This window comes from Pongo pygmaeus, chromosome 18 (genome assembly GCF_028885625.2).
Source record: "Pongo pygmaeus isolate AG05252 chromosome 18, NHGRI_mPonPyg2-v2.0_pri, whole genome shotgun sequence".
NCBI classification, from domain to species: domain Eukaryota; kingdom Metazoa; phylum Chordata; class Mammalia; order Primates; family Hominidae; genus Pongo; species Pongo pygmaeus.
Window position 1 is genome coordinate 9,392,281 of NC_072391.2, and position 26,673 is coordinate 9,418,953.

Sequence of the window (26,673 nt, forward strand, 5' to 3'; positions counted from 1 at the left end):
GACCCTTGGGGGTATCCAACATAAAGACAGTCACACAAGTAGAGTCCCTAAGGATGCCCTACATCCATTTCCTTTAAAAAAATTTTTTTTTGGAGATGGAGTCTCACTCTGTCACCCAGGCTTGAGTGCAATGATGCAATCTCGACTCACTGCAACCTCCACCTCCTGAGTTCAAGTGATTCTCCCACCTCAGGCTCCTAAGTAGCTGGGATTACAGGTGCCCACCACCACACCTGGCTAATTTTTGTATTTTTAATACAGATGGGGTTTCACCGTGTTGGCCAGGTTGGTCTTGAACTCCTGACCTCAGGTGATCCCCCCCACCTGGGCCTCCCAAAGTGCTGGGATTATAGGCGTGGGCCACCACGCCTAGCCATTCATCCATTTCCCTTTATTGATTTGCCTTTTCCTTCCATGTCTTGATATTTCCTGAAGCCCTTCCATGCAGCTGAAGAACATAGGTTATGAAGAGGCTCCATTTTGTCTCACATGCCTAAATAGAAACCTCTTGGGACATTAACACATGATGGTTCCTCCAGGGGTAGGGACAGTTGTGGACCACGGTGGGATCATAGGTACAAGTGGAAAACCCTTTACCAAACCAACCAACTTCCAACTGATTGCCAACATCAACTGAATGAGACTGAGTGAAGAGTTAGAAAGTAATGTCTACATAGTCTATGGAATTTTACCGTCCTAGGAAGACACTGGATTTAAGGTAAATAAGACTGGGCCCCATTATTCTACCCATACTGGCTTGGATAGCTTACTAAACATCTGTAGACACAGTTTCCTTAAGCGAGAGTGGGGGGTATATCTGCCACCATAGAGCTGATATAGGGTGAAGTAGGGAAATCCATGTAAGGTGACAACTTGGTCCATCCTATGACATGCATTCAGTGAACTGTACCTACTGTTCTCCAGGTTGATGAACTTAGCAACTTTATTAACCACCCGTAGTCTTCTTTCTCAACATCCCCTTTTGCTTGTGGTTGAGTACAAAAGAAGATCCCATGTCTCTCCCTCTATGCATTATTTATCTTTGCTAGGGGGCACTTGCAGTTTCACAGCCCTCCATTTCCTTCAAGCCACAGAAATGGTTGAGGCATTTGAATTGCTTATGGAACATGTAGATTGAAGATACAATATTGAGTAGGGAACAGTCACACAGGAGAGTAGAGTTTTCCTTATTTCTCCTTGCATTTGATCCTGGACTCAATTTGATTGATTGAGAAGCCACAATGCCCAGTCTAGCTTCCTATGACTCACATTTGGGAGGAATTACCCATCAGGTAATTGCTGTTCAGGGAGCTCACAAGCTGATTATCTATGCATGAAGACAGCAAGTGGAGGCTTTGGAGACAAACCCTGTAGACTTAGTATCTTTGATGTTAGAAAACAGCAGCTAAATCCCAATCCCCTCCCTCAAAGAGGAACTCCATGAGTACCTATTATGTACCATGCATATTTCATGTGCGTACAATGGGGCACTCTAATGGAGCATCACATGAGTTATTTTTGAGATGGAGTCTTGCTCTGTCACCCAGGCTGAAATGCAGTGGTACAATCTCTGCTCACTGCAACCTCCTCCTCCTGGGTTCAAGCAAATCTCCTGTCTTCAGCCGCCCAGGTAGCTGGGATTATAAGCACATGCCACCACACCCAGCTAATTTTTGTATTTTTAGTAGGGACAAGGTTTCATCATATTGGCCAGGCTGGTCTCAAACTCCTGACTTCAAGTGATCTGCCCACCTCGGCCTCCCAAAGTGCTGGGATTACAGGCATGTGCCACGGCCCCCTGGCCGTGTTTTTATTATTATTCTAAGCCTAAGCAACTAGTGTCAGCTGTAGGCTTTTGGTCTTGTTCTCTGGGTATCTCTGATCAAGATTTTCTGCCCTTTCTCAGGTAATTGTCATACATCTGTGTAAACTTCCCAGAGTTACCTTGAGAAGTATTTGAGAAGACTCTATACGATTTGGGGTATAGGAAAGAAAACAACATCCCAGGAGAAAACTTAAAGCTGGTCAGTGGAAGAACAAATAGATCCTTTGGAAATGTTTTCACATTAAGTCCTAAAAAAGCCTCCAACAACAGTCTCTGGGACTATGGGCGTATCTTTCTGTGTACAGATCAGTCATGCTTTCTGGTTTTATCTTCTAAATATCTAAATCCCCAACCTGTATTATCTGATGCTTAGGAACTGTTTTTAGTATAAATACTGGGAACAGAAGTCATCATTACCGATTCTCAGAATACTTTACACACAGGGGCGTCCAATCTTTTGGTTTCCCTGGGACACACTGAAAGAATTGACTTGGGCCACACATAAAATACACACACACTAACTGCAGCTGATGAGCAAAAAAAAGAGAAAAGAAAAAAAGAATCTCATAATGTTTTAAGAAAGTTAATGAGTTTGTGTTGGGGCTGCATTCAAAGCTGTCCTGGGCCACATGCAGCCTATGGGCTGCAGGTTGGACAAGATTCCTTTGCAGAATTCTTTTTTACAAAGTGTGACTTCTTATTTGCTAGTTTCAAAATGTAACCCAAACAGCCTCTTAATAGCATGAACTTATAGACAAACATCATGAATAAGTGGTCTTTAAAGCCTTTTTTTGGAGGGAAGAATGTGAAAAGACATTTTCACAGATGCCTTTAATAATCTGATTAAAAATTCCCTAGGAAAATACGTACAAACAGCACACACACCCCCAAATTCTATACAAATGCCAGCGAGTTTCTGATCCCCCCGATATCCATTAAAAAATAGCAGTATTTGGACACATAAAAAAGTTTATTTTCTAGTTGGAAGGGGCCTCAGGGTAGAACAATTGTAAACTGCCTTTTCTATAAGAATATACTTGTGGCTGGTATATATTATATTACACGAGCAGATTGTATAGTTTGGGCATTTTATACTTTTTTTTTAAAGTAAACTAATTTTCTATAGTGCAATCACTCCCTGCTTGCATTCATTCAAATATTTAACTACTGGTATTACTTTTCTAAGAAAATAAGATGTGCATTTGCATTATGTCCTTGCAAAAGCATATTGAGTCCCAGTGTGATTGACAAACAATACAATTACCTTTGCATGGCTAGACGGACCGTCTCTGCATTGAAATAGGGTTGCACCTGTTTAGTGCACGATGGTAACTCCCTTCTCTCCTAACTCTTCTCTGGTTAATTTATCTATAGCTGCACCGCAGACATGGATCCCTGTGCCTCTTTCCCTACATATCTTATATTTTAAGTGCAGCTGTTTGATGAGGCTTTAAAAATTATTTGGATACATTTTTGGAAACTAGCATGAGGCTTTGTGATGATAACTTTCCTGTAACCAGCTCCTCCATTAGAATATGACCTAGGAGGCTGACCTTCAATTTTGTCTCAAATGTAAAGTACAATAACACTTGGAGGATGGTGTTGCATAGAGCAATGATTCTCATATTCCTGGGACCAATAGCATCAGCATCATCTGTCAACTTGTTAGAAATGTAAGCTCTTAGATGCTGTCATCCGGATCTATTGAATCAGAACCTGTTGGCTGGGCATGGGGCCCAGCCATCTGTGTTTCAAAAGTCCTCCAGGTGATTCTGATACACATTCAAGTTTGACCACCACTGCCTGCCATAGTACTTAAGAGTTTGCACTGTGGAGCCAGACTCCCTGGGCTCAAATCCCAGTTCAGACAATACCCAGCCCTCTCTGAGTTTCTACATGTCTAAAGAGGCGATGATCACATTGTCCATCTCATAGGGGTATTCTAAGGACTGAGTGGGATCATGAGCACAGAACGTCTAGACTAGGGACTGATCCATGGTAAGTGTTCTACAGATGTGAGTAGTGGGGGTAGTGGTGCTCGTGCTGTTACTATTAGGGAGAAAAACAATGTTTTGGTAAAATTGGCTTCCCATTTACGTGGCTTTATTTCGCACTGCCAGTGAGGATAACTACATTGCTTCCACATTTTTTAGAGTTATCCCAAAGATAGATCACTCATCCTTTCCATTTCTCTCCAATACATGTGCACTTTGAAAACAAGTAATCCCTTCATGATGGGGTTTATAACGGCAGCTACAATCATCTTCTCGCTGTGAAACCACCATATTTAGACCCTAATGCTTATACTTTTCCCCCCAGCCCTCCAAGAAGCCAGACCATGGGTCTTCCAGCCATAGGTCTTGCCTTGCAGTACCCTCGCCCCACCACCCTTTGCCTTGACAGCTCTTCACTCCTCTCTACCGAGCCAAGGCTTTGAGGTTTCTGTGCCATTTGCTCAGCCTCTCTCATCTCTGCTGCTGGCCCTGCCTCTTTCCATTCCACATTCAGGGCACCTCTGTTGCTCTCTCCTGCAGTATCTATCCCAGCTGTGATTCTACAGTTTTATGCATAATTTGTGACTGTGTGTCTCACTCCCTGTACACTCTGGGAGGGCAGGTTTACTGAGGGGGCCTGCTGCTTCGGTCTTCATGCCTCGGCATAGTAGTTGGGGTACAGGAAACCTTTCAGTCATAGAGAAATACTACATATTTGGCTTGTTTGAGCTTTTCACAATGAGAAAGCTAGACTAGTTCTTCTTTGGTTCAATGTCTCATCAATGTAGGATGTCAGCATCCCCCAAGTAACTTTCCATAGCCCACAGTGGAGGACAAAGCATGGCAATCAGGTTACCCTACTGAGCAGAGACTCCTAAGAGCAAACATCACGGCATGTTCTTTCCTCAACTCTGGGCAATGTTGGTACAAATAGGCTTGACATGGAGGCACCAAACTGGCCATGGTGCATAACAACTTGTCTTAATGCAAGAAGGGATCAGTTTCGTGGCCAGAGCTCAGCCTCAGCCATATCAAACAACCCCAAGTCTTGGCCCACACCCATGCCATGTGCCCCGTTGGAACAGCCTCCAAGGCCTGGGCTCAGTTCTTCTCTCCATCATTTACAGAAGATCGGAGACAGATGAGGTTCCACCGTTGAGATCTTTAGAAGTCATTATTTCCCATATTTAAAGGTATATGTTTCATATTTGGTGACAAATATATTGTTTACTTCTAGACTGCTGTCTAGTCTCTTGCCCTGGTCTCCTAATTCAGGTTCGAGTCTGTTAATCGTATTTCTCCTCCATTGACAACAGCCACCAATACTGAATAGCCAATCAGAGACAAACCTGAGACTCCTCCCAACCCATTATTGAATTCTACCTGGAGCTGGTAAAGCAACGACTCAATCTCCTTCTGACACCTTCTTATGCCCACCCTTCCCTCTAAAATATGAGCCCTATTCACCCAGTTATTGCCCATCTTCTAGGTAACAAGCAGTGTGTCAGGAATTGAGATAGAATGTTAGTTAAGCCACAGGGTGTAGCTTTTAAGGTGCAATGAGTCACATGCACACAGACCTTTAATGTGAGGCAGAAATTGACGAGTAGCTCAGATAAGAGTCTGAAAAATGATGCTGGTGTTCATAGTGGGAAAAGTCACCCAGCTGCAGGTGAGCACCGGGTCTCAGACATGGTGACCTTGTTAGAGCTACAGTGTTAAGGATGATGCCACCCATCCCTTTGCAAGCATTATCTTACGAGACCCTTCCTTGAGGTAGGCACTTCCCTATTTTCCCTTTTTAACAGATGAGTAAGTGAGGTTCAGATATCTCAAGTAATATGTCCAAAGGCACTGAGCTGTTGATTGAGGACGCTGCACCTTGACTCAAATGCCCACGTGCTTCCCATCTAACTTGGCTCTTGAATGGTCATCTCACTGCTTTTGGATGAGGATACTGGAATAAAGGGCATTGCCAGCACAAGGCATTGCACGTGCAAGGGCGTGGCAGTGTGAAAGAATGGGATGGAGCTGTTTTGATATGGCTAAGTGATCAGTCCGGTGGTTTGTGACCCAAACTAAATACTTGTTGCTCCTTCTCTTTCATCACACCTGTTCCAAGTCCTGTTGGCAGAGGGTGGCTCTCCCTTCTGACCCCCCAACCAACATTCTCTATGTTGGAAATGTTGAAAAAGAATACAAAGCATAGCTCAGGATGCTGCACACCTCAGCATCTTGGATTAGGGCTTTATGCCACTTCACAAGTGCTCTTGTGAACTGTAGCCCTCCCGGATTAAATATGAACAGCAGCTGAAAGCTATTCCTACCAACCTCCTTAGAGTGTGAAATCCCTGCCACATTTTTAAGGACAGTGGCACTTGGAGTTTAGTCAATCAACTGCAAAATACTCTAAGAAGCACACTAGAGTGTTCTCCAGCAAACCAGTGTCACAGCTGCGTGTGTGTGTCAGTACTGTGTGTGTGTGTGTGTGTGTGTGTTGTAAAATGCCTTCCCTTGGCTCAATATGCTTTGCTTACATGTGGGTTCACTCTGCTACAGAAACCTGCTGGAATCCTTTGGTATTAAAGTTGTGTTTCTATTAGAACCTCAGCCTCATTCAATGGTGGGGCTCGTTGGTCCTTTGCCGGAATCATAACTCATCTAGAAACATCATGGGAAGGTATCGGGGAAGATTGCAAATAACTACGATCCTTTTAAAAACAGGCATTTAGAAACAATTTCATATGCAGGATGCCTTGTGATCCTTACAAAAACCTGTGAAGGCTACATATGATTCTCGTTAAACTCATTTTCATGCTTAGGAAATATAAATCAGTTTCTCACGACCACGTAGCTAAGAGCTTCTTTTCCTGGTTGTTTTACTCAAAGTATACCAAAAAGCTTCTGGGGAATCATTCCCTAACCCCTGTCCCCAGCCCTCTGAAGTCTCTTCTCTCTGGGATGGTCACTATATGGGTGGCAACCAGAGAGCTGCTATCAGATTGGGCTTGTTCAATCAAGGTGTGGGACTTTGGTTAGTCTAGATATAATTTATGTGAACATGCAGATATTCACATGTATATACCCTTGTACATATAAGTACACAAATACATATAAATAAGTATACACATACATATATACATGTTTACATACATGTATACACTATAGACAAATACAAACATGCATTCCTACACTTGTCCATATTAACACACACGAAAATGCACACAATGCACTTGTACACATGAAGACATGTCTGCACACAAAACACATTCTTGCACATGTACCCATGCTCACCCACATACAATTAGAGATATTCTCCATTTACTGTAAAATAATGCACATGGAATTACCAAATATAATACAATGTGAATGAATATAGAAGAAAATTTTTGAAACCATATGTGTTGTCCAGCTCACCTGAGGCCATTCAGCTCTAGCCCATATTGAGAATGCTGCAATCTGTGTCTCAACCTTTACAATCCTATTTTTAAATAGATGTTTTGGGTTTTTGCTCTGTGGGGTAGGGGGTTATGTGGTTTGATTGCCAACTCCGACCTGTTAAGATGCTCATGTCTGTCTGGGCCAGTTAAAATAAATCTCAGTCCTCTTTGCATTTCAAAGTCATGCATTTCTTTACCCACTCCTGAGAGAGTGGGAAGTTTGGGACCTAGCACACCGCCACCACCACATCCTGATTCTGGGCCAACACCAAAGCCCGGCCTAATTTTCTCGGTTTGCTCAACTGCCGTTGTCTCCAACCTCCTTAATCAATGTGAAAACGATCCTCGGTTCCTGTGTTTTGGATCTTGTGACCAGACTAACCTCGCCAGTGCAGGGGTTGGTGTGTCTGCATGGGAAATGCACTAATATGGATGTTTCTCTTTGTGTGTGCACCCTTGCAGTGTTGTTTACCAGGATGGATTTTATGGTGCAGACATTTATGTAAGTATTCATTCACGTGCATGCCGTCCCCGTTTCCTCCTGGAGTCATTCTTTTTACAAGTTTGCTGTGAATTTCTCTACTTGGTGTAGTTGAGTTTCTCTCCTTGGTCTGTAGGAAATAATTCAGTGGTTTGTCTTGCAGGACAGAAAGCCTTCTGCTCCTGAGCTCATGGCAGACATCACTGGCTGTTTAGTGGGGTGGAATTACCCCTTGATCAACTTCAGAATAAATGCAATTCCCCCAGAAAGGTGGCATTTCTTTCATACCAACTAAAGGCGCCACTTCACCCACAAAGAAATTGTCTCTCAAGTTCTCAATATGTTCTTTGTTTTTAGTATAATATTTAGGATAACAGCTGTAGTTACCAGCTGCAGAGGGTTAAAAGATATTTTCATGGCTGATATTTTTGATGTTTTCCCTAAAATATGACAGTAGCCTTAGGTACACTCTTTCTCTCTCTAGGCATGGACAAGTTTAGCCCTAAACATCTCCTAATTCTCTTAAAATGTATGTCAAATTGAACATTGAGCCCCCATTTTCTTTAACCTTTTATTCCATTTCCCCCAATGACCTGACTTAAAATTGCTTGCTAAATAGTGACACTTTAAGTTTATGTTTAGAAAAGAGTAGGCTATTTCTCATTATGAGAACAAGAATTTAACTATGTTTATCTAGGGGTAGTTATTCTCCGACATTATGATACGAGCATTGATGATATGAAAATGACTTGGAGTAAACACAATTTTGAATAAGTAGGCAGTGTTGGGAGATACTCCCTAAATCACAGTTTTTATTACAAAAGACCTCAGTCAATGGGATTATATTTGTTTTACAGACTAGATAGCAAAAAAATCATATTTCTGGTGAAATTGATATCATGTACTAGAAGATGAATAAGGCACTGATTATTTTATTCCTTTTGAATTTCAAATCATTACAATTTTGAGATATAGTATTTATCTCCATCAATGATAGACTTAGTTGAGTTCTACTATTGCATCAAGTATATTTACTATAATCTGTGGGTTAGTATTTTTTCCCCCATAATAAAATGAGTGAACAACCCATATGTCCTAATTCACTCAGTGATCAATCAATTTTCTTCTTTTTTGTGGAACTTAAGCTTTTCCATCTCATGTCCTCTTTTTTCAGACTTTCAGATTTTAAATTATGAGGCTGGCTGGGGCTGAGCAGTTTGAAGCCCATTCATATCCTCAGGCACCTGCTAAACCCAATCACCAGTCCTGGCTCTTGAGTTCATGCAGCCCATGGGTAGATTATTGCAGATGGAAGGAGCCAGAATGGTAGTTGGCATTGCAGAATTTAGGGCTTTAGAAATGAAAGGGAATAGACAAGGGATAGAGAAATGCTTTTTTAAAAAATCCACCAAAATGGAAACTGTCTCCAGCAACACCTACCCAAGAAAAAAAAAATGCAGATTTTCCTGAGTTTAGTTAAAAATATTTCACAATCATTTAGTGAGTGTCCACCTCTTCCTGCCTCGGTTTCTTCAAACTGACAATAATTTATTGAATCATTAATGTGTGGTGTCTTATGCAGATGTCAAATTGGTGTCTTCTTGGCTTCAGATTCTTGAGTAGCAGGAAGGAGAGGCTGCCTGAAGGCAGGGTCTGTGGAGCTCCTGCAAATAAGGAGAAAGAAGGGACTCATTTAAGTGAGTGCGAGTGTGTGTCTGTATCGATTGGGGCATATCGCTGCATCAGAAAATCCACAGAGCAATGCAAATAGAGAAAAAACAAAGTGAGAAGAAGGAAATATGCCAACCACTTGACTAGAGAGAAAAAAGAAAATTTATTCAGGGAAGAAAGCCACAGAAGTGTCCCTTTGTGCTTTTCTAGTTCCTTTAGGAGATTTTGTCTCTCACACATTCATCATGTTTGGGCCAAGCCCACTGGGTGCAGTGGTGCAGCTCGGGAGGCATCAGGGTGAGCTTCACAGGACAGAGTTTCTTCCAGTCCTAAGTTGTCTCATATGTTCGTTCATAAAACTGCCCCTTCTCTAACTTTTCAGGCCACGACCCCCAGCCAGAAATTATCATTTTCTCCACTCTTTATATTATAATGACAATAAGATTTTTCAGTGGGGAAGTATCACATATGCAATCAGGTGGCAGAAAAAGTTCCTCAATATGAATTTAGAGATTTGTTTACCCAGCACATGTTTCTGTCCTGTCTCTAACAGTCTCTAGAATTTTGTAGACCCTCCTGAATATTTTGCTTTGTCAGATGATGACTTTAACATATTGCTGCTGGTGTGTGTCTGTGTGTATACTGGACAGCAGGAAACTAGCCTGCGCCACTGCCCAGCTCAGCAGCAGAACAAGAGGTCTTTGATGACCGTAAGTTTAAGAAATATAAATATGTTCTGCACCACAGAATATACAGAACAAGATTCATCCTAGCTAGAAATATGTCATAATCTTGAATGTGCTTTTTAAAGCCACTACCCTACCTCCCTTGAGATACCAGCATGTTCTGATGAGTGGAAATATCCCCAAGCTTCGTTTTTAAAAGAGATGATGGTTAAACACATTCTTAGAAAGTCATATGAGGTTCTACTTTAAAGAAAGATTTTGGCTTACTCCTTCAATCTCGTTAAAAACAGTACACAATAAATAGGTTTAGGGCAATTCTGAGGGGCCCCGGGATATATGTTGGACACATCAGATACCTCTAATAGATTTAAACCTCTTTTTGTTATTATTATATTTTTTGAGACAGTCTCACTGTGTCGCCCAGGCTGGAGTGCAGTGCTGCGATCTCAGCTGTCTGCAACCTCCGCCCCCTGGAAGCAATTCTCCTGCCTCAGCTTCCCAAGTAGCTGGGAGCCTACCACCACCCCGGCTAATTTTTGTATTTTTAGTAGAGACAGGATTTCACCATGTTGCCCAGGATGGTCTTGAACTCCTGATCTCAAGTGATCCATCCGCCTCGGTCTCCCAAAGTGCTAGGATTACAGACGTGAGCCACCGCACCAAGCCATAAACCTCTTCTTTTTAATTTTATTGGGTAGTCAGTTTCTAGCTTTGGTCACTGCTAGGGAAGACACAGGAGGATACTGTCAGATTCTTCCTGCTCAAAATATTCTCCATCCTGGCGGTATATCAGAGCAGGTCAACAACTCAACAGCTTGCATTCCAGAACTACTGGGCTTTTCTAGGTAACCTGCTCGCTCCCCTCCCCTGTACTTTGTTCTTCAAGGTCTTTCCATGCCTACCACCTGAGGTTGGAGCCCTCGGGCATTTTTTAGTTCTGCCAAAGCACATAGTCATTGAAAGACCTGCATGATCCCTGTAACTGGCAAGCCACAACCTCTTCTCTCAAATGACCCCCTTCTGAAAGTTTGCAGAGGACAGAGGATTGAACAGAGAGGGACAGATGATCACAGATGTCCTGAAATTGCCAAAAGGAGTAGACTTGTTATGAAATGCTGTGAGCCAGACACGAAGGGAAAAAACCAGGACAGCTCGTTTGGGCAGAGGGCAAAGACAAAGCTTTCATCCTATTCAGGAGCTGAGCCCTGCAGGAAAACCACTGCCTCTAGCCACAGTGGAGAGGTTCAGGCACAGTGTGGTTGGCTACTCATCGGTTAGGACGTGGGGGTTGTCTGAGAAAGGAGTATAAGAATGATCTTTATCTGAGTCCCTTCTACCTGAGAACAGAACAGAACACACACACACTTTTGTATAAAAAGATAGGAATTTAATTTTCATAATGAAACAAATCTTTTGATATGTTCACTATTATTGCTTAGTGGTGCACCTTTAAATAAATTCATTTTAATTAAAAAGTGGATCAAGTTAAGCAAACTAAATGGTAGAGTTTATACAAACAGAGTTGCAATGCAAAGACTAAGGTTCTTAGACCCATAGAGTCTCTCATACTTGGAAGTGAAGCTATAGATTTTTTTTGAGGTGGAATCTCACTCTGTCGCCCAGGCTGGAGCGCAGTAGCATGATCTCAGCTCACGTGCAACCTCTGCTTCCAGGGTTCAAGCAGCTCTTCAACCTCAGCCTCCTGAGTAACTGGGATTACAGGCACCCGCCACCACGCCCAGCTAATCCATGTATTTTAGTAGAGATTGGATTTTGCCATGTTGGCCAGGCTGGTCTCAAACTCCTGACCTCAAGAGATGCACCTGCCTTGGCCTCCCAAAGTGCTGGGATTACAGGTGTGACCCACCACGCCTGACACCTGAAGCTATAGATTTTATGAGGCGAGAAATTGACCAAGGAGTGGAAAACAAGCATTGCTTAACTGAACCAAGACATTTGTTGGTTGACCTTCTCAGAAAGAGATCAAAAAGTATAGCATTTGATCAAAAGATAACTATTACAAATGAAAAGAGGGAGAGAAAGAAATTATAATGAACTGTTAAAAAGAATTGACAAATGGATAGAAACTGGAATAACATAGTGAGGTGTGACAATGGTAAGAGCAGAGAGAAAGTGAGAGGATATAGAATATAAATGTTAACCTTGTCCCTTTTTATTAAGAACATCCTAAGCATCCTAACATTAGATGCAACCATGAGGGCCGCCTAGCAAATATGTCTTGAGATTCCAGTGCATTTTTATACCATTCCTAAATTCTGTATAACAAGTTTCTGGTTAAAACCATGGCTAAACACAATCATTTCTGAATTCAGGTCACTCTGCCATCCATATGTTTTAAAACAAAGAGGTATCCTCATTTCACTGATGTTTAAACTCAGGAATGAGATGTGTCAGTAGCTTTGGGAACATGTAAAGCTGGAAAGTAGGAATTCTTTAAATAAAAACCCCTAGTCTTTCTTCCTGAGACCTTGCTTTCAGTGTGAGGTGGCTGAGGATTGGCATTTGACTTGCCGTCCCCAGTCACCATAGTGGAGACCTCAGTCCACCAAGAAATCAGGCGAATGCTGTGTTTGCAATGGGAGAGACAAGATATTAAGCATTTTACCTGTATTACCTCATCTCTCCTCACCACAGCCCTTGAAACCAGGAAACTTACCTCTATTTTTTTGTTGTTCCAAAAGAGAAATTTTGGAGACAGATCCTCCCTGTATCACCCAGGGTGGAGTGCAGTGGCATGATCTCAGCTCACTGCAACCTCTGCCTCCTAGGTTCAAGCAATTCTCCTGCCTCAGCCTCCCAGATAGCTGAGACTACATGCATGCGCCACGACACCTGGCTAATTTTTGGATTCTTAGTAGAGACGGGTTTCACCATGTTGGCCAGGCTGGTCTCGAACTTCTGACTTCAAGTGATCCACCTGCCTTGGCCTCCCAAAGTGCTAGGATTACAGGTGTCATCCACCATGCATGGCCAACAGGAAACTTTTTTTCTTCCAGAAAAAAGAAAATAATTTGTCCAAAAATCTTCACTGACACTGGGCCTTGAGCCCACACGATTTGACTACTGAGTTTAATGCTTAAGCCCTGAGCCCACAAACTCAAGTCATTGCTCTAGTTGAGCAAAATTTGAAAACTACAGTGAAAGACGGGAAAGGAAGAGGGAGAGAAGTAAGAGCATAATGAGGTGGGTAGACCACTGAGAATAATATTTGTACTGGAAATATTCAAATAAGCAGTGAACTAGGAGAGAAAGGAGAGAGAGGAACAAGAATGTATTCGGGCATCGCTCCATAAGCTTAGACTTTTAACATAAGGAAGCAAATTTAAACTAGAAAGGCAGGCTATGTAGGAAAAAGTATGCACAAGCCTTTATAGGGTACGTCCCTCAGTCTCTTCAAATGTTCAGCCATCTCAGTGTCTGCCCTGGAACTGGAGAATTTTATTTCAAACTGTGACCATTCACATGGAAGATTAATCTTGCCCATGAACTGCATCCTAGTCCGTACAAGGATTTTACAGAGACCTTCCTTGCCAGTGCTAGATTTGTAAGAAATGATAGCATTTTGATGTGTATATATTAACACTAGTTTACACACATGCACACAGACTCATATATACTCATAATTCTCTAGTCTGAAAGTATTAAAAGTAGCCATCGTAGCTTCAATGTAATACATGAATTCATGAACTGCAATTTTGCTGTTAGTTGAAATTAATTTAACAAGTAAAGGCATTTATGCAGTTATGGCTGCTACTGTGCTGTTTTCTTAACTACTTCAATAATAAGGCATTCATCTTAAATCCTTAGATATTCCAGAAAATTCCAATCATGTGATAGAGATAAATGTGAAATAGTTAATTTGGACTGTTGGAATATGCTTTAGGAGGCAAGAAGCCATGAAGTTATCTTTTTCTTCTTTAGAAATAAACACAAATTATAACACAAAGTGGTTTGATCACCATCTCCACCTTGATACTCTCCGTTGCAGAGATTTGCAACTAAAAATGTTTGTCCGTGCCCAGTGCCCTTTTCAGCTTGGTGGGTCAGTCCCAAGTCTTGGTGAAGTAAGAGAGAAGCAAACTTGTAAATGAATTGCTCTGGAATTTGTCTGACTTATGCATTCTCTTTTATTTATTTCATTTTTGCATTGAAAACATTACATTTCTGTTTCCTTATAGAGTAGTGTATCAAGAGCCTGTGTATGGCAATAAATTGCTGCAGGTATGAAATCCCGACTGGTGGAGAAACTCATCACAATGATTGTGGGTTTGCTGCGAAATCCTTACTAACAAGATAATTCTGGGGAGGGGAATAGTTCTCTAACATAGGAGGAAAGACTTAACTGAATTTTCCAGTTTTAATGTGAAATCTCCTAGAATAGAGGGGGCTATCCCTGTATCTATCAGTATATCCACTGACTGTGTTGTGGCAGTTTCTTCCAAATATGGGTGCTGTTTCCATGACTGCTGTTAGCTGGCCTTGGCCATGAGCTTTGTTAGATCCTGAGTGTGTCAAATGGTGGTCTAGCTTGGCTGTTCATTTTTAAGTTTAAAAGCTATCTGGACTCAATCAGTATAAATCCAATGAAAATAATTCAAGGTTCTAATTGAACCAATTGTCTGGGTAATTTTTTAGTAGGTTCCCAGAGTAAACTGGAATGGGATTAAATCAAGAATCGCATATGCAACATTAAGAGCCAGCATACCTGACATCTAACATAACCCTCCCTGGTCTTAGTAGAGCTGATCAGAAATTTATTTCACACCTATTGTTATAGCTTTTCAACCTATTTCTCAGTGCTAAAGCAACCACCAACTGAACAAATTTGTAGGAAGAAAAAAAGTCAACATATTCATTGGAATGTGGCTGGCCTAGAGTTTCCAAATTTGGTCTATTACCCGCACTGAAACTGTCAAATAAGATGAATGTCAAACTGAGGATGATTAGTGAGAGTTTTAGGACATTACTTTCCCTATCGCTGCAATTCCCTTTTTTCTTCAGTATTATGAGTGAATTAAGAAAGTACTTTTTGTAAACCATGAGAATTGATTGAGTTTTAATTAAAACCTGAATGTGAGAAAGAGGTACTTTGACCTAGTAAAGGGCAATGTGGTTAAAATTCCTGAGATGAACTTTCACTGTCACATTTCAAGAAAACTGGACCTCCGACTGCCACCCTTCAAAAATAGACGAATGTGGCCAGGTGTGGTGGCTCACACCTGTAATCCCCGTACTTTGGGAGACCAAGGCAGGCAGATTGCTTGAGGCCAGGGGTTCAAGACCAGCCTGGCCTACATGTCAAAACCCCATCTCTACTAAAAATACAAAAGTTAGCCAGGGGTGGTGGCACATGCCTGCAGTCCCAGCTACTAGGGAGACTGAGGCAGGAGAATCGCTTGAACCTGGGAGATGGAGGTTGCAGTGAGCTGAGATTGCACCATTGTACTCCAGCCTGGGTGACAGAGAAGACTCTGTCTCAAAAAAAAAAAAAAAAAAAAAAAGATGAACATATAAATCAGGGAGTCAAGTTTTTCATTTTAAAATGTTCTTATAAATATTATACAGTAAATAAGATTTAAGTTCTATGTATATATACCAGCACACCTGTTTTGCACCAAGTGAGACTTGACCCTTGCATATTTTCATCATAAAGGGAGCCTTTACCCCTAGTTAAGCTGATTTACTTTCCTATGCACTCCAGCTGAAGGAAGCATGCGTAACATGTACATGTTACAGTCCTACCAACGCCCACGTCCCCCTAGCACACACAGGTTTCCCCTCCCCTATTTCACTATTTCGCCAGTAGAACATTTATTTTCAAAAGTGCTCTAAAGTGAAAACTTTGATTTAAGCCTCAAATTCTCTGAGATGCCTTGGAGGTCCCTCAATGTTCATGAATATTGTCCCAAGGAGTTCCTCAAACAGAGTAACCAGTTTAATTTAACTGAGCATCTGCCAAACCAGTTTGGTTGTGGAAACTTTCCTTTCCTTGCCACCATTAATACCACACAAGCATAATTTTGAAACTGCTTTATTAGCTAGGCACAGTGGCTTACACCTGTAATCCCAGCACTTTGGGAGGCTGAATTGGGAGGATCGCTTGATCCCAGGAGTTTGAGAGCAGCCTAGGCAACATAATAAGACCCCATCTCTAGTAGTAATAAGAGAATAAAATGCTTTATTGGAGCATCATTTGAGGTGCTTAATGAGTAACTACCTCAAAGGACCTCTAGAGGTTTTGCCAACAAAGGAAACTTCTCAGTCCACACGAGTGGGTCACTTTTATGGCCTCACTCATTTGGTGGTGGTGGCAACAAGATCCACAACGACAATTTGAAATTTTTATATAAGGTTACATTTATATTTTGCTGCCCATCATGTGAAGAAATAAATGTTTCATGAATGGGAGTGTAGAACTATTTTGTGTTTGTCATGCCTTGTTCCTTTGGTTTGGTGGTGGGAATAATTTCATTGTCAATGACACGTTTTTGTCATATGATCTCGGAAGACCAGGTTCAACATGAACATGGTCTGGTGACAGCAATTGAAAGTGAGTGTTCCTTTTACAGACATCCCTATGGAACCTTAAAGAAGTTCTGGATATGCTCAGTGAGCTGCAAAATACAGAGCAATAAAATTGATTCAAGTCACCTGTTAGGCAAATTAAAGCAATTTGTATTTTTTGTATGTAAAGCAATTTATATTTTACAGTGTGTGCACACATATACTGAGTTAATACACAACTCTTATTTCCCTAGTATGAATTGCATACAGAAGAAAAATAGTAAAGACTATGCAGTAAAGATGGAGAGATAAAACCACTCTAATCCCTTTTTCCCTAATTATTACATGTTTCAGGGATCATTTAGGCTGGTATTGTCCAATCCTTTAGCCACCAGTCCCCATGTGGCTATTTACATTTAAATTCAAATTAACTGAAAAGTAAATTAAAAAATCAGTTCATTGCACTAGTTACCTTTCAAGAGTTCAGTAGTCATTTACTGAAAGTAGCTACTCTGTTGGACAGCACAGGTATAGAACATTCATCTCCAAGTGGTCTACTGCACAGAATTGAGACCACTGATCAAGGTCAAAAATCTCTCCGCTGGCTCTGGAGAGTTAAGGAAATTGTGATCTTGACCCTTGAATCAGGAATACTCACAAGCAAATTTCTAGATAATAAAGTCATAAATAATATCAGAACATTGACGACTTGTGCCCGTCATGTCTAGAAACACACATTTTCTTTAACTGGCCAAGTCACATGCAAACAGTAGAGGTCATTGAGACCTTCATGGATGACCACATTTGCTGTGCAGAGGAATCCCAGGTGTACACACCTGCATTTGATGTTTCTACTATACATAACCTACTAGTCAGTGTGGTTCATTTAGTTGTTTGCACCGCAGCAATTCTTCCCATTTATCAGACTTGCTACCTTCTTCCATTGACTGAAACTAAGGCAGAAGGTGGAGGATATGCAAAGTTCAAACCAAGAGGCTTGCAAATAGGATGTTGCCAGACATCTTTGGTGGGACCAAATTCAGTCACCAAATCATGATTCACATGGCATCTGATTGCTGCAAATACTTTTTCTTGTTCCAGCAAGAAACACATACATACCACACACATTCTCTCCACTCAAAACTTTAAGCCTGATGCAGCTAATGTCTCCTAGAAATCAGCTAGCCAGTTCTAGCCCCTCCCTACCTCATTAAGTTTAATGTATGTACCTGCACACCTGTATCTTTCTGTGAACTTCATGAAAGCCAAGAAGATGAACAAGCTATATAGAAAAATGGCTCCATAAACCTGGTGACCCGATTTCTCTTTAGTCCATCACTCTGTTGAACTCAGTGCTGTTATAACTGCTTTGGTTTTATAACTCCTCAGCACATTTAATGAGTTCCCCATTCCTAATTGGAGAACATAGTATTTGGAACATCAGGTGGCATCTGGCTAAGACCTCTTTTTGTTGTGGTTAACTTCCATTATCTTTTTAAGGGAAGCTTTAAAAAAAAAATGGTTCTAAATTATTGGTGATTATGGGGCAGGGTGTTTTGGATGTGTCTTCTCCAGGACTGATCCAAAGAATAAACTTTAAAAGATAAACTTGTTTCTTTGAATTGCTGTGCGAATGATAGCATATTTACTCTGAAAGTTAACTGTGCACGAAGGAGGCAGAAAGAAATTGAGACCCGTGTACCTACATCTTGAAAGAGGCTTTTTGTAGCTTCCCTGCTTCATCTATGTATTATCGTATTACTTAGTTTCTTGATGCCAAATGCCATGAACCTACCTTTCCCCTCTCATGATTCTGCTGTTGCATACCTTCTCATATACTACTTTGTCCTGAGTTGCCCCTTTATGGTGATGCTGAGAACACTTACCTCAGAGGATTATGGGACTGTGTGTTCTAATTAGAACCTGAATGGTCCTGTGTTATCAGTGGACACTGGATCCTGTTTAATTGTGCTGAGTTCATTGTATACTGGTTGATGTATCATTGTGGTCCACTGAGCAAGAAGCTCTGTTATAGTCACAGTTTGATCATCAACGCTTCGCTGAACACAATTCCTTTTGAATATGCCTATTTGCTCATCCTCTTTGCTTAATTGAACAATTGCAATTACTGGTACATACAAGTAAATGTTAATTATTTTTTCTGTTAATGATTTTATTTACAAATTAGAAGACTATCATATTTTCCACACCAAACAAATTATCCTTCTGAAGCAGCATGATACATAACCATGTGATATCTTTGGCCAAAAAGAAATGTTCAGTCATTTTTGTAACAATTGTGTAACATTTAGACAGCTAAAGACATTCTTCAATAACATTAGTGGTTAAACAACCAGATAGGTAAGAGATTACTAATAAACTTTCAATCAAAGGGTGATTTAATAAATATAAAAGACAGGAAAACATTCAATTAACTTTATAAGAAAATAAGAATTATTTGAATAAAATTTAAGTTAATATCTGATAAAGGTAAAGCAGAACCAATTTTGAAAATCTGGAAAGTTCAGCAAAGTATAAAGGGTGTTTAAATAATCCCCCATAATCCTCTCCACCCCAAGACAATCGCCATTAACATTTAGGTACATTTTCTTCCAAGGGCCTCTAGGCTCTTCTTTTGGGATGTGCTTACCACCGCTAACCTTTAACATCCAGCTGGGGTTGGTATTCCACCCCTTGTTTCTCCAGGGTGTTTTTGTATTTTCGCTTTGATACTAAGCTTTCATTAACCTCAACTTTAGCTCAGTAGATTTGGGTAACTGCTGCTCTGGTGTGGTCTTGCCACTGGGCATCCCTGCATTGGGCTCCGCTGCATTCCTGAGTCACATTTCTCCTTGTGTTTTAGGGTGGTTATGCTGCATACCGCTACGCCCAGCCTACCCCTGCCACTGCCGCTGCCTACAGTGACAGGTAAGGGTCATCCTTCTCATACTTGACAACTACTTGTAAATTAACTTAGTTGATGGGAGAGGAGATTCTTGTATGGTCTTGGTGAAACTGCATGACTGCTGGGGGAGGTAGCACCCCAAAAGTTAGGTCCCATGGTGAACGTGAACTCAAGGCCCCATAGAGAAAGGGCAAATGCTTCAGCCCATTCTAAACTACTCTCTCTGCTGAGACACAAAGAAAATGATAGCCTTGGTCCTTGTGTAGTTTTTCACATCTCTTAATTTCTGTGACAACACACCTTGCTCAGATACACACACACACACACACACACGTATACCATACAACCTTATGGTCTTCTACATAAGACCATGGTTTCATCTAACTCATAGGAAGAAAAACAGACCATGATCTTACAAGGTTTACTTCAATTTCAAGCCCCTTTCCTTTTTACAAGGTCTTATACCCAATGAATTATTCCCTCCATTGCATTTTTACAATTCAAAATAAAGGAGAGGGAGAGTGTCCCTGGCATTCATAAGGAGATTCATTCTTTCTAGCAATGCCCGGTGTCCAATCCTACAAACATAAGTCAACTTTTATTTGTAATGTACACCACATGTTAAGGCAGGCAGTGGAAGGAACAGAGTGTGTTTGAGGAATGCAGAAGTCAGAATGGATGTGCAGGTTGGGGGGGTGGGGCGGAAATCAAGGGTTTCTGTCACCCAGGCTGAACAGATGAGTTGGTTCCTGAAACAGCAAGCCGTAGCTACTTTTGTATTGTTGCCTTGAAAAGGAAAGTGTGTGTTTTCATATTGAATGCAACTCCTTGGCTCTGTTTTCTGAGGACATAATGTGAATGTTCAGATGCTCTGCATGCACAAATGTCATTGAGGGTGCTTATTTTGGTAATGAGTCCTTTATTTTAAAAATATGTTTCACGAATAAAACGATGATAACAATTTGCATGTGTGGCTGGGGCATGCTGGGTCAGACAGGTAAGCAGGCGATGTATTTGACTCCTGAATGGAAAGTGTCAGCAGCCTCTGGTCCTCCTACCTGGCCTGTTGTGATGTAGTTCCTACCTCGGTTTGCTGTGGTGTGCTTTCTCTGCAGTTCCATTCCATTTCTCACGAGATGTGCTGTTAGCTAATTGTAGCTACAGAATTCTTGCAATATAATAAGAATAAATCCCTGAACCCTAAAAGCTGCATTTTGAAAACCCCACGCATACACTTGTAACAAATGGCTCTTTGGCAAGATGGAGTTGAGATCTGCTGTCTGGTTCTATGCAGGTATTATTTCCTTATAAGCATCCATAACAAGTTCTCAAGGCTGTAGGGGGCCTTCAGAGAAATCCAGAGAATTGTCAAGACAAGGTTCTCAATACATAAATTATACATTTACCCAGTAATCAGTTGCCAAGATGCAAAATGTGTTTCATGTAAGTTGTTATCTTCAACACACTTTGACACTGGATTAGGAAAGTAGAGAGGGTCAATAAGACTAACAAAAATGATGACAATCTTGAAATACTCAAGATCATTCTACAAAGGAAAAGGCCTAATGTTATTAACTCCTGCACTGCCAAGATTCACAAAGTATCAATTGTAATGTGGTTCAGCTGCAACCCTTAATTATTTTTTATGAAACTATCTCTAGATGCTAAATTCTCAAACACCCACTTTGTATGTAATTATAATCATAGTAACTCTAGCCTGCTGTATAATTATAAGAATCTTAAACGGATTTGATTTATCTTGCTTTTCAGTATAAGTGCATCTATCCCCAAGTTGAAAAAAAAAGGTTAATTACAAAGATATAATTTAAATTGACTCCTTCAATAAGAGTGGTCTAGACATTTAAACAATTAACAATATTTAATGCTATTAGAATTACCTGAGATTCTGGCCATCTCTACTAGCATTCATCTAAACATTTTTAAATTTCTGCATTTTGGAACACCATACGTGTAAAATCTGTTATTTTGATATTATTCAGATTTCTCATTGGCAACATGTCCCACTGAAAGATTGCCCTTGCTCTTGGATTGGTAAATGTTTAATAACTGCAATTCCAACTTTAGTACTATAGTTTCAGTTGAAGAAACCAACTAACTATACTGTTGTCCATATAATTGGCCTCTTGTTGTTCATTAGAGAAATTTGCACATTTGGTCTTCTTGGTTGCTGTGGAAATTGATAACTATCCCTATTTAACTTTATCATAAGCAAGACACTTGCCACATATGGTATTATTCATTGAAGTAAATTAATTAATAAGTAAATGGACAGAAAGCAATCTTTAAAGTTGTATTTCTGATTTTTTAAAATGTCTATTAAATGGTGCTACTTCCTTTTATCTTTAATAAGTGGATATTGAGAAAGAATACCTTTTTATAGAAGACACATTTAGGGGAAAATGTGAAATTATCAGAATAGCTTTTGAATCTAGATTAAAGATGCCAAGTACCTATAATTTCTTTCAGAAGTAGCAATTGTGTAACCAATTATTTTTATATCATCACAGCATAGAATCAGTAGTGATAGAAGCTAGTTCCTCTTCTGTAGAAGACAGGCAAGATAAAGAAAAACTTAAAAAACTTCTTCAAAAATAGAAAGTAAAATCAGCAGGCATTGAGAATGTTTTGGTAATTCTCACTGGTTGTCAATTGATCAAAAGAGAAACAGCAACAAACTTTCCCTGTAATCATGAGATTCACTCTTCAGACATCTTGAAAGCAAAAGAAGTTTGATGTCCCCAGTTGGTAGGATTTTACCTTTTATCAGCACAAATTAAGCCCTCATCAAATTAAAGATTCAGGGACCTTTGAAAAATATTGAACTCCAGTAACCTCAGGACTGTCCAGAAGGTCCTCAATGGGTACCTTGCCACTCCCTGCCCATCATCTTCTTGGTTAAATGATCACATGCTGATTATCTCAGAGCATCCTGAGAGTCTCTGAATGTTGACCTCCAGAATGAAGACCATCTGGTGTGGGCAGAGATTTCCCCAAAAGAAAAAGACCTGACTGGACTAGGTAATTTTATAGTCTCATTGACATATTTAATGGGAATAGGTGAACATCTTTTCTTGGCATTTAGGAAACATTTGGTAAAGCACTTGACCTTCACCAAATCTTTATTTCTAATCTCACTTTGATTTATGCAAAGCCAACTGTTTGAACTCTCAAAGGAGAACGTTTCCTGAGCTTGAACCAATTGAAGCATGGCAGAGGGGCCTTTGGTCATCCGGTCATTGCATGCCACTTGGTGTTGCTGATGTGTCTGTGATACGTTCTGGATTGGACAGGTCCATCACATCAGCTTGATGAATGGCTTGCTTGAATTAAGCCTGGGGGCAGGCTTCTCTTTATTGATTGGCTCATGGTTTGTGTATTATGACTTGGTTGTTGTTGCATCTTGAAGCAGCCAAACTGGGAGGTGCGGAGGGGGTGGAAAAGATTCCCTGTTTGATCAACTGTGCCACAAATATTTGGGAAAATGTGATGTGTACATAGCTTTGATGAAAGTGTTATCTCCCCAGACAGACAGACATTTGTCATGCTTGTCCTGCTTGCTAACACTCTAACATTTCCTAATGATCAGTGCATGAAAACGTCCCTCCACATCAGGGCAGAAAGTAGCTAGATGCAGACCGCCTAGAGACGGAAGCAAGACAGTTTTTCACTCAGATTTCATCACAATCCGATTACACTGATAGTTACCAGGGGCCATTTCTTCCACATAAAACATGCATTTCTTGTAAAGATCCATGAAAGCTAAGAAGCTTTTGACATTAATTGTGGCACCAGGCCACACAGGTATCTCTAAACTGAGCAAAAGACTGCAAGCAACATAATTTTGTTTTAATGTATACCTCTTTGGTTTTTGAGGCCTTAAAGTTTCACCGCTAATGTAGAGCTAGAAATTGCTACTTTTGTGTGACAAAAATGACATATTGACTCTGTTGCAATATGTATGAAATATATACATATCAATATAAATGTTATGTAGCTCAACTTAATAGAAATCCAAATAAAATGCCATATTATCTTGCTCTCTGCACACACACATGTACACACACACACTCACTTGTGCCTTGGGGCCTCACGAGGGACTTACAAGTGTATTCAGGTAAAGCTTAATGCAAAGAGACCAGGGCTTGTTAATTTCAAGTGGTCACAAACTACATGCTGGAAAACATAAGTTAAATATGACATTCATAACCTATGAATAAAAAGTTCTATTTCAGAGAGAGATTTGTGTTTCTTAGAACCTAGTAAGGATAAGTAGGCATATTTTCAGGTTCATAGAGGATTTAGTCTTATTTAAAAATTATTTAAGTGACAGAGATAGATACATACATACATCCATGCTTACACATACATAGATTGGTGGAAGGATGGGTAGATGGATAGATGGAGATAAATCGATACATAGGTGGGTGGATGAATGTAAAAAGAGGGAAGAAAGCAAGGAAGGGACCATCTTTCTGCCCTCTAATATTTCATCATAAGCTAAATACAGAAAATAGGACTAAATCCTTATGTACAAAAGATTGTACAAGCTGAACTAAAAAAGTAAAAGGATTTGAGTTGATTTCCGTTAGTGCAGGCTACTTCCTGTCTATTTTAGAACTTTTCTAGCCTCAGATTAAGTAGTAGAGAAAGGCTGTCATGAAAATAGACAGGCAAATAAGTATATTTACAATGATATTCCATTTTATTTGGAGTCCTTATCCGATGATATATACTAAAAATTAAGGAATTGTCAGCATATAAAGTGTATGAGCATCCTGAATAGAAACTTTAATTTACCACTTAAGGGCTTATTTTTGTAGGAAGGTTAATTTTTTAAGAAGATGTTGTATTTTACGGACATTATGTTTTCACTTTTTTTTTTTTTTCCTGTGGGGTGGGATAAAGTTTAACCTGTGGATAATTTGGAACCCTTAATGAAAGTAGACATGCAAAGCAGACAAAGGGGGCACTTGCTTTGCTTTCCCCAATCCTCTTATCTGAACCAAGTTTGATAGGGATTGAAAATATTTCTAGCTAAACAGCAGTAGCAGCCCTTGTTCTTATTCTTTGTGATGTGTGGCAAGGAGAGATCTCAAGATCTTATTCTAGTGACGTATTGAAAGCAGTATCTCCCAAGGCCAGTTCAAGACCTGGCAACTGCCTTTGATGGCATATTTGTGGTTTATCAAAACAGAAGAACACCAACCATGTAGTATGGTTGTCAACCCTCTTTTCTGAGAAATAGGCTGTATCTGTTCTTCCTTCTCACATGCTGTTTAAAAAGATTTATAAAATTAGAACAATAGCAAATGGTAGTTTTAGACATCCAATTTTGTTTTTCATGTTCTTACTTGGCAAAATAAACACTGGCAACTTTATGCTAGACTCTGTATCATTTTATTTACATTTGCAGTCTTTGAGAAATCTGTTGGAAAAATATAGTGAGAGCATTGTAAAACATGGCCATGCCAGAGATGGTATTCTCAGATCAACAAGGAACTGAGGGTGGAATTCTTGGAGGTTCAGAAGGGATGGGAGAGTTTCCCATGCCATCTTCCCAGCTGGGATACAGACCCAAAGGCAGAGAGAAGTCACTTGCAAGTTTGAGTCTAGGCCGTGGAATCAATACGTGGCAAATAAGCCAAAGTCATACCTCTGTGCCATTTTTGATGGTGCTTTGAAGAAGCTGTTCTTGGTTTTATTTTTTTTAATCTTTTATTTTTACTCATCCTGATGAACTCTCTTGGGTTCTATGATTTTTTTTAAAAAAAAAGATGATCTGTCAAGTTGTAATAAGAATGTAGCCGAAGTGAGTCACTCATGCCTTTATTTACATCCTCCTGTGCCCCTGTGTCTAGAAAAGCATGTCCAGGTTTTAGTTAGAACTCCAGGTTGAGCACGTGTACATCTATCCATATCTACATGTATAAACACACACTTTTTCTTGTTCATTTAAAGTTTACTTTCCTAACAGATCCATTTTTGTTGTTGTTTTTTGGGGTTTTTGCCGATTCAGACTCTCCTCAGGAAGAAAAAGTGAAAGCAATTGTCCTAGACAGCTTTAGGGTAACTAGAAACACACACTTATACTTGCGAGATTCCTATTACAAAGCACACATGCCAGATAAATTTCTTAATGCTTGTATGTATGTGTGTGTATGTATATATACACACGTATATATGTCTATGTATGTGTGTATATATACACACGTATATATGTATATGTATGTGTATATATGCACACACACGTATATATGTATATATGTGTGTGTGTGTGTGTGTATATATATATATATATAAATATAAAAAACAGTGCTCCTCTTAAAGTGATTTTGATTGTGTATTCTCCAAAAAGTTAGGATAACTAAGATAATTCTATTTTCTCCTGACCTGCTCTGTAGACTGTCACTGATGTACGGAGATGGCTCTGAAATAGTGAGGAAGGGAAGGTACATCTCAGCTTTTGATAGTAGAGTCACTGTAATTTTTTTAAATTGGGTTTATGGATGCCAAGCTCTCAGTACTGAGAAGTAATATGGCTATAACTGATAGATCTATTTCCTCAGTTTCTCTTAGTTTATAGAAATCACAGACAGACAGACAGACACACACACACACACACACACAAATTAAAAGAAAATGTGTTCAACTTTCTCTCTCAAGAACTAACTGCCTTTGGTCCATAATCTATAATGGCTTCATAACAACTGTTACGCACTATTAGATGAATATGTAATTGAATCAGTTTAAAAAATGAACCAATCCTGTAATAGTCAACAGACTGGACCAACAAGGAGTTGGGGAGAGATTAAAGGAATTTCCAAGCCCAACAGACCATAGCTGTCACAGCCACGTGGGTAGACACTTTTGCCTCTGACAAGGCAAGGTGTAACAACTCCTTTGGTCATGTCATGGGCTAATTACACACTTTTTAGGTCGCAGATCATTGACTTGATAGGCCACAAAAAAGCAAATAAAGCCTATCTTTTCAGTAGCAGCATCATGGCCCTTCAGCTGTGAAGGGTTTAGAGGCAGGTTGGGAAAGCCTAATGCTTTCTAGGTGTAGCTCTGTTGAGAATATACATGCAAAGCCCTATGAATCAGCCATTTCTATTGCTAAAAAGA

General features: G+C 40.1%; 1 protein-coding gene across 50 annotated transcripts in view; it reads left to right on the forward strand.

Annotated features, from left to right (window-relative positions):
- RBFOX1 (RNA binding fox-1 homolog 1) overlaps positions 1-26,673 on the forward strand; it is a 2,494,239-nt gene that overhangs the window by 2,437,841 nt on the left and 29,725 nt on the right. For 31 of the 50 annotated variants that reach the window (XM_063655277.1, XM_063655281.1, XM_063655285.1 and 28 more), the window contains 2 exons: positions 7,722-7,761; positions 19,486-19,550. In XM_063655277.1, coding sequence (XP_063511347.1) covers positions 7,722-7,761; positions 19,486-19,550 — 105 coding nt within the window. Of the gene's footprint in view, positions 1-7,721; positions 7,762-14,296; positions 14,340-19,485; positions 19,551-26,673 lie in introns of all 50 variants that reach the window. The other 19 variants (XM_063655270.1, XM_063655273.1, XM_063655279.1 and 16 more) reach the window with 2 other exon arrangements.